Source organism: Carassius auratus, chromosome 32, assembly GCF_003368295.1.
Source record: "Carassius auratus strain Wakin chromosome 32, ASM336829v1, whole genome shotgun sequence".
In the NCBI taxonomy this organism is placed as follows: Eukaryota; Metazoa; Chordata; class Actinopteri; order Cypriniformes; family Cyprinidae; genus Carassius; species Carassius auratus.
This window is the reverse complement of record NC_039274.1, coordinates 13,206,296-13,218,525: the sequence shown is the minus strand read 5'-3', so window position 1 is coordinate 13,218,525 and position 12,230 is coordinate 13,206,296. Positions and strand designations below refer to the sequence as shown.

General features: G+C 36.2%; 1 protein-coding gene across 3 annotated transcripts in view; it reads left to right on the top strand.

Annotated features, from left to right (window-relative positions):
* trmt44 (tRNA methyltransferase 44 homolog) overlaps positions 1-12,230 on the top strand; it is a 134,516-nt gene that overhangs the window by 23,055 nt on the left and 99,231 nt on the right. For all 3 annotated transcript variants that reach the window (XM_026215515.1, XM_026215514.1, XM_026215516.1), the window contains 3 exons: positions 6,005-6,073; positions 7,624-7,731; positions 9,237-9,308. In XM_026215515.1, the coding sequence (XP_026071300.1) occupies positions 6,005-6,073; positions 7,624-7,731; positions 9,237-9,308 (249 nt within the window). The remainder of the gene's footprint in view (positions 1-6,004; positions 6,074-7,623; positions 7,732-9,236; positions 9,309-12,230) is intronic.

Genomic DNA, 12,230 nt, shown 5'->3' with positions numbered 1-12,230 from the left:
TGGGATGGGGACTTCAGACAGATAACCATCTAGCTGTTGAGCAGTTGAGCTTGTCATCTGCCTGACATTTGAGAAATATTTGAGAGAGTGTATTTAAATAGGGCCAGGGCATAAATAAATTTTTTTATCAAATTAAAGCAGAAATCTAGCAGAAAATCTAGCATAAATATGGCTACAATCTGATATTATGTATGTATATATGTTTGTGTGTGTGTGTGTGTGTATATTATATATAGTAGCCTAAGATCAAAATAGCCAACGTATTATTATTATTTGAGGCACTTTCTTGCAGAATTCCACTGACCATATCAGACAACGATGGTGCATGCCACTCATCTGGTGCAGAGACCAGTCTTTTTTTCTGCGCTTGGCGCTTCTCCGTCTCCACGCGGGTTCTCCGCATACAGCGCGGCCTGGATCATTTCTCGTGCGCGCTGCCTTATTTCCGCATCTAAGTAATGGTCTTTATAACGCGGATCAAGCACATTCGCGATGAAGCGCAGAGGATCCGAAAAGATCTCAGTGAGACGTGTGCTAACAGACTCTATAAGACTGTACTTTTCTTTGTTTTTACTTCGTGGTCCGTCTTAATTTCTTTGTTAGGAGACGTTTTAGTGCTGCGAATAAAGGAATACGAAGAGAGAGAATGTTCTCACTGGTGTTAAGTGAATGTCGCGTGGAGCTCCTGGTCTGCGCTTTGCAGGTGCACGTGCAGGTCGCGGTTTCTGTTTGCGTCATCACAGCATTTCGGCCGTGTTGTTTCGGTGATAAAAGTCTATCGGCCAAAAACCGAATAGGCCATTTTCGGCCGAAAATTTTCGGTGGCCGAAATTTCGGTGCATCCCTAATGCCAATAAAGCAATATGAATTGAATTGAGAGAGACCGAGAGAGAGCGAGCCGTTTTCAAACAACACGAGTGCTGTCTTGCTCTCTCTCCCTCGCGCATATTAATCAATTGACACGATGGTGTCGACGTTTAAATAATTTAAAATGAGAATGTAAGTGTGCTCACCCCATTTGTTTGTAAGATAAAATATCGCAATATATCGCATAAAGATTAAATATCGCAATGTCATTTTTTCCCAATATCGTGCAGCCCTACTTACTTGTTCTATAAAGTCCCTCCTTCAGAAATACGTAATGATTTCTGATTGTGCCAGCGGTTCCTGTGTTGTGATTCGACACCAGTTGAGTGCACGTTGCCCTCATAAAAAGTGGTTGGGCTAGTTTCGGACAAGTTTTGAGAAGCAAGTGGGCAGGATTTGTTTTGAAAACCTGGCAATCCTGATCTGAATTCACATGCTCGAGATGTGCCTCTAATCATAGAATGCCTTTTACTGATGAGATGCGCATGAAAATCGCATTTGATTTTTTTGCACAGCCCTACCATCTAGTCAACAAAGCTAAACAGCGTTGCCCGTTGTGTAATAAGTTATAGAAACTGTTAAACGCACCAACTTAAATAATAAAATACACTTAACAGTTGTGGTCCATAAACAACGTCTTATCCAGATAAAGAGGGAACTGCTCCATCTTTCAAGAATAATCTTTGTGCGAATCTGGCATTAAACTGATTGAGATTGAGGAAGCTGTCCTCAGCAAAATGTGCTGCACATAGTTTTACATGTGGATTATAATTTTTGGGAACAGAGATCAATGGTTACAATTTATGCTTAACTCTAAGTACAGTGTCCCTGGGAAGCCCAAACAAAGGTGATTGGATTTCAAGATGAAAATAACAGCGTTTCAATGACATTGCGACAAACACACTCTTTAAACGCAACTCTTCCTCCTCCATGCGAGCACAAGACCACACCCCCTTTTTTGTGTATTCCTGTGGGCCGAGGTTAGTCAAAAAATGGTTTTAGTGACGTCATTACTGCAGGAAGTAGAGGGATGTAGTCCAAACTGGTCGTTCAATGTAGGCGAATTGTTAAACTATCTTGCTTGGCATTGAACTTTAAAGCTATAGAATTTTACAGATATTATTTATACTCTAACAACAACATTACACACTAACTAAAGTTTAAAACATGGGATCACGAAGAACGGGACCTTTAATACATTACACCATATTAATGCAAACATTTCTTTGAGTAACCTGACCGTTTATATGAACTCACGATTGAATGTAGCATAAAACAAATGAAAACTTTTTTGTAAAAATCTTTATTAATGACAAAAATGCTTACATTTGTGTCTTTTTGTTCGCTCAGGCAGCCATTTTGCAGAGATAATTCATACCCCTTCGTTTGAAGCATGGTCCTGAAAAATCTTCTGTTTGAAGGGCTGTCTGACCTTTCCCTACCCTTCAAATAAAAAGAGAATCCAGACACCCCTACCCTTCAACTGAAAGCGCAAAATGGAGGGGTAGGAGAAAGGGGATTGTGCATTGCATTCATATACTGCTGGGGTTGTTTTTGTGGGTCTTGTCTTTTTCTTGCAGGACCCTGTACATTTTAGTATTAATTTAAATTTTAATCATTTAATCACTGCCACAGCTTCTTGTCTCCATTGGCAACATGCGGGGTTTGTGTTGATTGCAACGTGACATGTAGCGGAGACTGCAAGTGTTGATTGCAAGTGACTTGTAATTTAGTTTCTTTCTTATTTTTGTATTCACCACATGGCTACCATTGTAAAATGTTGAGAGATTCAAACAAAGTCATCAATAAATAGAATAAAATAAAAATAAATACAAGACTGCAAGTAATGTCGCTAGCAAGAAGTGCAACTGTCTAAGAATGAAAGTCTGTTACACTTATCCTTTAAGTATCTAATCGTTAGTATAATTTAAGATTAAAAACAAAAATGTTGAAGTTTAATTGCCCATGTCATGACAGCTCTTTTAATACATATACTTATTTTCACTGTTTTCTAAGTTTATAAAATACAATAATTTAGTTTGAATTATATCCATAAGCCTCAGGGATGTGGGAACTAAATTGTGGGGGGGCGGGGGGATTCTTGGGAGGGTGTTAGTGTAGGCCTTTAGTAGGCTGTGTTATGTATCCTGATTGACTTTATGATTAGTTAATTCTGTTTTGCACATGCATCGCCACAGAGTTGACCATTTCATACAGTACAGGACAGCCTCTGTCTTGTTCACTTCAAATCTGTGGGCGTTACGCACAGCTCAGTGAGGCCCAGGCACGGCGCCAAGATTCCAGTTTTGTATGGGCCAGACCAATTGTGGGTGGGCCTTAAATTAAAAATGTTAAATAAAAAACTTTATCCAATCACTGCTTAACCTAAAAAAATATATTGACTAATATAGCCTATTGTTATATTATCTGTGCATATACATAATACAGATTTTAATAGCTTGATCTTCAAATATTTTGTTGCAATGGAATCTCCATTACACATGAAACGCATCATACCTGGGCTGCGTTTCTGGATAACATTGTCTCTTAGCGCGCTACGAAGACTCAACTAAAGGTATACTACCACTAAAGGTATATCATTGCTAGGTGTCTTCAGGGCTATCAACGACATGCACATATGTAACAGACGTTTCAATATATTGGTATTAAATGCATTTTCTGAGAATTTATATTTTTTTTTAGACGTTTTTACTGCAAAAGTCGAAATGCGCGCTCTTTGGTCCGTCAGTGCTTGAGTCACAGCGGTTTATTATTATTTATATATATATATATATATATATATATATATATATATATATATATATATATATATATATATATATATAAAATACACAAAAACAACGAAAAAACAGCTGGCTGGGGACAGGGCTGGACTGGGACGAAAAATCAGCCCTGGACTTCATCCATACCGGCCCACTATTCATGAGCGCGCACACACACACACACACACACACACACACTACATGTCTATACATACATTAATCTGCATGTAAAATTATGATTAGAATGTATTACTATCAATACCAAGAAAAAACTATTAAAAAAAACAAAAGAAACTGCAAATTATTTTATCAGGCTTTATTTTAAATATATAAAGGTCTTAATTTATGTGCTGCTTATTATTCTAATAGAAATATTAATGCTTATGGTACACAATTTCTGCTGTAACTATATTGCATGTGCTGCAACTTTTTTTATATTAATTTACACAAATTACCTCTGACCTGTTAGCTGCTTATAGGCTATTAAGACCACTGATCTACTGTAAACGTGATTTATAAAGACCACTGATCTACAATAAAATAAAAGAGTAATTAAGACAAAGAACGTTGTGTAGTGGTTTATAATTAATTTTTCTTAACATAATCAAAGGCCTTTAAAAATTCTTGAAGTAGACTGGCTTATATATTCAAATGCAGAGCTCAATGCTAGGGTTCAAAACTGTACGTGCCCTGCCAAAAATAAATACATAAAAATAAAATTGCTATTGTTTTCTTTGTAAATAAGCTGCAATCTCATTTCACAATTCCAATTTCAATACCACAATAAACACTAACTATTAAGTTACAAACATTAATGAAGACAAGTGAAGTCAGTAATAAAATAAGAAAAAAAGATCATAAATAGCACCGTTTTCAGGTACAGATATTGCATAATTAAATGTAAAACACTTCACTTAACACATATACACACACACACGCCAAACAACCCTTATATACACACACATGCATACAAACACACACACACACACACACACGCGCACACACACACACATATACATTCATATATATCCTTGTTAAAGCTGTTATTCAAGTGAGTTATTTCTCTTTGTCTTATGTTCACAATGACACAGACCGACAGTAGGTATAAGGCTTCTCCCTGGCACTTTAAGAGATTTTTTTTCTCAATTGATTACAATATGAAAAAATATATCTCACATAAATGCTGTAAACATACAGATACATAGAGCATCAGCTAGTATTATTAAAGGTTAAAAATAACTAGTTAAAATATAATGCAGTTTTCATTATAATAATTATTTAATGACAGATGAAAATATAATAAATATGTACCATAGTGCACATATTTAGCGAAATACTCCTTATTGCTATTTTTCTCAACTTGCCTGCTATGGTGTTTAATTGGATTTCTTGAGGTAAATGTAACGTTCTGTGACAATTGTTCTCCTGCTGTTTTGACTGACTGATTGATCGATATTATTTATGAGGCATATATATATACATTTCAGTAAGTTGTACTTTATCTTTAAACAGAAAGTAACAGATGATCGGAAAGCGATCTGTCACGTCACATTTTCTAACGCCAAAACAGTATGGTCTGAATTTTTTAATAAAATGGACAGAACCTGAGAGCTGAGAATTTTAAATGTAATTTATATGGATCAGTGAGTGGTGGCGTATTACAGCTGGAATATACTAACTTTTTGTAACAAAACAATGCAGTAGCCTACGTGTATCATTACATTTCTGTCTCACCTCAGCAGTCAAGTCCCACCCTGCTGATATCTTCACTTAAGTCTTTTGCCTTCAAGCAAATAATTTATTTATCTTGACACATTTGGTAGCATCTGCCTCAAGTCCTTTTCTTTTTCTCTCTCTCAACCTTCTGCCCCTCCTTTACGCTTAGATATTTTATTATTTAACATATTGAATTTTGTTGCAGTTGTAATGCGGCCGCTTTTCAAGGCTAGAACTTGATTCTGATTGGCCAATGAGCAGTGAACACGTGACATCACGTCTCGCAGCTCGCATCAGCATCATGCGGCTCCATGAGAGAGACACATGAGGCCGGAATTGGACTATACAACAATATACTTACGAATATATTTGCGATTAATAATGATTTAAGAACAAAATACACAACGCACCGGCCCAACCAGACCGCGGCCCACCGGGAATCTCCCGGTAGTCCCGATGGCCAGTACATGCCTGGCTGGGGACAAGGTTTCCAACGTCTGTGGTAAGCCTTGTATGTAATGGAGGACTACAGATCATTTGTATGTTGTGATGGTCCCAGGGTTTTAGTCTCATATACTATCCTTAAAATGTGTTTGTTGTTTGCTTGGATCTAAAGTACTTCATTTTTTTTTTTTAAGGTCTGGCCTGAAGTTACTGATCCAGAGAAGTTTGTCTTTGAAGATGTTGCAATTGCTACATATCTGTTGGTTGGTTGAACTACTGATTGTTTGATGCTTATTATTATTATTATTATTATTATTATTATTATTTATTTTATTATTATTATTTTTTTAATCAAAGATTCACCCTCAATGTTCTGTAAATATCTTTAAGAATATTTAATAACTGACAGTTCATGAATGAAAGACCATATACAAACCTGATTCCAAAAAAAGTTGGGACACTGTGCAAATTGTGAATTAAAACAGAATGCAATGATGTGGAAGTTACAAATTTCAATATTTTATTCAGAAAAGTGAAAGTGGCATGACATTCAGCCAAGTATGGTGACCCATACTCCGAAATCTGCTCTGCATTTAACCCATCCAAAGTGCACGCACGCACACAGCAGTGGGCACAAACAAACAAAAACTATTTTAAAATAAAATAAGTTGATTAAGTTGGGACAAGGCCATGTTTACCACTGTGTGGCATCCCCTCTTCTTTTTATAACAGTCTGTAAACATTTGGGGACTGAGGAGCACAACATTTCTCACAAACATTTCTTCCATGTTTTATTTTTAATAGTAAATCCCCTTTGTTTACCCAAAAATAAAGTTTGCTTAATTTTCAATAATTAAAAGATAAATTAAATGAATGTTTTATGCCTTCATTTGATAATCAGAAAAATGTAAATACACAGAATTTCAGAGGGGGGGAAAACTTTTCATAAGGCTATATTAAGAATTTTTTTTTTTTTTTTTTTTTTTTTTTTTACAAATTAAGTTGTTTTTATCCATTTAAATAATTACACATGCTAAAAAAACAGAATTAGGTAACAATAAAACATATGGTTAAGATAAAATAAAACATTTCATAGGGCCCTAATATTTGGCATATTTTTATTTGTTTTTTTGGGGGTTATTTTTCCTGTAAAAATAGAGATGTATATCATATATCAAGATATAGCAAAATATAGAGAGATATTTTTGCTCCATATTGCCCAGCCCTATTATGCACTGTAAATGATGATAACTTTAAACTCTTTGCAATTTTTCTTTGAGAAACTCCTTTCTCCTATTGCTTCACTATTTTTTCACTGCAGCATTGAGGGAATTGGTGATCCTCTTCCCATTTTGACTTCTGAGAGACACTGCCACTCTGAGAGGCTCTTTTTATACCCAATCATGTTGCCAGTTGACCTAATAAGTTGCAAATTGGTCCTTCAGCTGTTCCTTATATGTACATTTAACTTTTCTGGTTTCTTTTTGCTACCTGTCCCAACTTTTCTGGAATGTGTAGCGCTCATGAAATCCAAAATGAGCCAATATTTGGCTTGACATTTCAAAATGTCTTACTTTCAACATTTGATAAGTTATCTATATTCTATTGTGAATAAAATATAAGTTTGAGATTTGTAAATTATTCAATTCCTTTTTACTCACAATTTGTATAGTGTCCCAACTTTTTTTTAAATCGGGTTTGTAGAAAGTTGTGGAAATGTGTATATATTGTGCATGTTAAACTTACTGACTCATAAACATCTTATTTACTGTTGAAGTTTTATTGACTTTTTATTTTACTGTCACCTGTGCAGGTCTTATGGGGTGAAGAGCGTACTGAAAAGGGAACAACAACCAAACAGTCCTTTGTGGATCTTGGATGTGGAAATGGCCTCCTGGTTCACATATTAAACAATGAAGGGGTAGGTTAACTAATACGTTTGCTGCGGTGTTGAATTACTACACTGTGTACCAAGTTTCATGTCTATACAGTATATAATCCATGCAGCTCCCCCTGTAAAGCTAATTTGTTAATATTCAGGGCTCTGAACCGGTTCAAGGAATGAAAACGAAAAACAGAAACAAAGAAATTTTAACAGGAACAGAACCAGAAACGGAAACAAAATTAAATTTTATAGTTCCGAACAGAATCGAAAAATTTAAATGGCCATTAACCAGTTAATAACATTTTATTTTATTGTTCCATTTAATATTTGAAATTTGCTGTTAACCAATCACAAATTCCAGTAGTACATCCAATGCATATGTGAGCTGAAGCCAACGAGTGAAATGTCCGCTTGGCTGTGAACTCATCAAATCATTTTGCTATACTGAAGCATGTTCATTATCAAAATAAAATAGTTAAAAAACAAAGTTACACTGCTCCGTTGTACAAAATGTTGCGTTCAGCGTGACTGTGCCTCACTGCTGATAGAGCCGATTTGAAGTAGGCCTATGATGTTTTATGTTGACGAAAGTACAATCACTATATAATCATATTTTAGCATCCTGATACATTGGGAACGTTGAAACATTTGGATTTGTGCCGAATGGGAGAGGTAGGCATCAGCTTCACCTTAATTTGTTTTTGGATTGACGTTTTTATAGCCAAAACTTTACAAGATTTGTTTTGGAGAGAAACTAATAATTTTAGTATTTAATAATAGTTAGTTTTATAATGTTTGTAAACATTTCGCTTCATACTAAAATGCGACGTGAGGCTCGACTTAAGTGTTTTTTTTTTTCACTCTCAAAACCCAATCTTATTCAAGTGTTGTTGTTTTTGTTTTGTTTTTTTACAATGCAGCAAACATTTTTAAATCTCTTAAAAATACTTTGATGTCTTTAAAGTGTTGATATATTTTTAAAAACCTAAAATCTAGAAAAGATGATGCTGTATTGGCTGTGGCTAAGTGCAGCTGGTTATTGGCTAACGCTGTACTTTTATTGTTGTTGTTGTTGTTATTATTATTATTATTATTGTTATTATTATTATTATTATTATTATTATTATTATTATTATTATTATTATATTAGGCAAATTATAGGCAAATAATATTGTTTAAAAAAAATAATATTATAAACTGGTATTTCTTCCACCCAAACCGGTTTTGGAACGGTAATAATATCAGAGGAACGCAGGAACAGAAACGTTAAAATATTGATTCTGCTATGAGTGAACCGATTTTTTTTTTTTTTTTTTTCGTTTTCAAGCCCTGGTTAAAACCGATAATATAGCCAAGTCTGTGTAAATAAATTACAATGAGAACCTATCGCTGTTCTGTAACATTTAATTACACAAGAGATTAGAAATCTGACAGCTTCCCTCAGGGTTTTAAGGGATTTATATACTGGCCCAGGAATACACTCTGTTCTGTTTTGATTAAACCGACTAAGGCCTAATTAGGCATTTAATCCTGGGTTTCAGCATCCTGGAAAGGGCATGGACATTCGCAAAAGAAAGATTTGGGACATGTATGGGCCTGGTACTCATCTAGAGGTAAGATGCAATTGAGACATTTGCTTAAAGCTTTTTTTTTCTCTTTTAGTTTTGCGGTGTTCTTTTTAATGTGTACAAGTAGGTAGATGGTATTATTATTTTTTTTTATTTTTTTGATGAACCGATATTGATTCCTAAATCCCTAACGAGGGCCCACTCATCACTGCTTGCAGCTTTAATTAGGGCTGAAGCCTGGAGGGCGAGAGCCCTATTGTTCTCCTATGGATTATTTGTTATTAGGGCCGAGCACCGATGGTGTGAGGACCCTCTTGTATCTGCCCTGTTTATTAGGGTCAAGCACCGATGGTTCGAGGACCCTATTGGAATTGCTACGTTTATTATTATTAGGGCCCAAGCCCGAAGGGGCACAGAGCCCTATTGATTTTCTAAGGATTATTTGGGCTCAAGCCCGAAGGGGTGAAGCCGCATTTCCACTGTCGGGCCAGTGTGAGCCAGGGCTTAAAACGGGCCTGGCGGGGCTAATAGCCTCCGGCCAGTAGCACTGAGGCCAGAATAGCGCAGAGTTTCCGCAGGCAGGGCCTGAAGCATCGCTGCGCGTCACTAAAACCCGCCCTTTACATGCCTCTCAGAACAACATCACGAAACCCCATCATTTCAGTGACAGAGAAGTTATCAGAAAACTAAGAAATAAATCACTGGAACTAGCGTGAACACAAAACTAACATTTATGAACTCTCGAGACAGGACTTATGACAGATAATTTAAGTTAATAAATAATTACATGATTGCGATAGACAATAAGAAGCTGACGTCTGATTTCTCAAGTGGTCTTTTGCATCGTTTATAAATATTTCTGCCTTGTATGGTGATTTATAATTTACATCAGATCTAGGGGTGCTCCGATCACAATCGGCCGATCGTTATGCGCATCTCATCAGTAAATCCGGTTCTCTAAAATCCAAAACCCTACAGGAAGTAAGTTATTTTGAATTTCCTGCACAATTTTTGTGCAGTTTTTGCCATTTCCATGCCTCGTACTTTGATGAACTCCTCCTACACTTTTAATCGGATTGTCTTCAAATTTAGTGTGTGTCATCATAAGACCTTTGTGATGTTAAATTGCGAATGGTTTTGAGTTTTTGTCAAGGGTTGTGTCCCTGGCGGCCTGACAATTTTGATGTTTCGCCATGAAACAGGAAGTTGCTTTAACTCAGGCAAGTAATGTCCGATCTTCCCCAAACTTCACACTTTTTTCTGTTCCGAACAAACACCCATGACCAAATTCAGTTATAGTCATATCGCCACCTGTTGGTAACAGGAAGTGACAAGGTAAAAACTGTTATGGACTCCTAGGGACAAATTAAAAAGTGTCAAAAATAGTTAAATAGGCTAACAAAATTCTAGAAGCATAATAAAACATTCTATTAACATTTAGCTAAGTGTTAAAGCATGCAACTATTGCATTGAATAAGGAAGTTGCTGTAACTCAGGCAAGCAACGTCCAATCTGCCCCAAACTTCACACGTTTGACAAGAATCCTGTACTGAACACATCATTAAGCCACTGTTATGGACTCCTAGCAATATATTAAAAAGCATCAGCAAGTGCTAAATATACTGTCAACATGCTAGAAATATACTAAAACATGCTAGAAGAACTTATCTAAATGCTAAAGCATCATCTTAATGCAGTGAAACAGGAAGTTTGCTTTAATTCAGGCATTTAGTGTCTAATCTGCCCCAAATTGAACAAATTTAATAAGAGTCCTCTCCTGAACACATCAAAATGCCCATATTCGATGATAGTGCCACCTGCTGGCAACAGGACTCCTTGCAAAATAATAAAAAACATCAACAAGTGTTAAATAGGCTGGCAAAATTCTAGAAGCATAATAAAACACGCTAGCAACACTTAGCTTAGTGTTAAAGCATGCAACTATGGCACTGAATAAGGAAGTTGCTGTAACTCAGGCTAGCAATGTCCGATCTCTGAGCACATCAACATGCCCATATTCGGTTATAGTCATAGCGCCACATGTTGGTAACAGGAAGTGTCATGTGTAACACTGTTATGGACTCCTGGCAACATAAGAAAAACGGCCAGCAAGTGATAAATACACTGGCAGCATGCGAGAAACATACTAAAACATGTTAGCAACACTTAGCTAAATGCTAAAGCATCATATTACTGCAGTGAATTAGGAAGTTACTGTAATTCATTTACATGTTGAAGACATTTACATGTTGATATTCAGTTATAATCATAGCGCTACCTGTTGGCAGCAGGAAATGTGGCACAAATATTTACTATTTTATAAGCCTATGGCCCAACATTCACTATGGGCACTGGGTGGTGGTGAGCCCGGGTACGAGGGCCCTTTCATCGCTGCTTGCAGCTTTAATTATTCTTCTCCAAAATGAATCACATTTTTGAGGGCCTAAACATGCTCCAAAACTCACAAAACTTTGCACACGCATCAGGTTTCAGAAGTGGGTGTGGCAAAATGGCTTGATAGCGCCACCTGTTATATTGTAACGGAGTGCGCCTCGAGCTACATTTCACGTACATGCATGAAAATCGGTACACACATGTAGCACACCATTATCTACAAAAGTTTATTGGTACAAAAATCCAAAACCCAACAGGAAGTGTACATGTTGTTTCTTCTTCACCTTTTTTTTTCTGACCCATTTTTGTTCATTCACTCCCTCCCACCTTCAAATCCTACCAGCACCGATGCTTGAACCTGAGACCTTCAGGTTACAAGTCCAACTCTCTAACCATTAGGCCACAGCTGACCCAATCATAATCTTTTGTCCAATGTTCATGTCTTAACTTTGAAATTTCTTTATTACATTAGTTTTTGATATTTTGTCATGGTGATTAAATAATTTTTGACTTTAGTTTGAGTTGAAACTCTTATTTGGCTTATTTCATCTGAAAAAGAAAACATGCCTAATA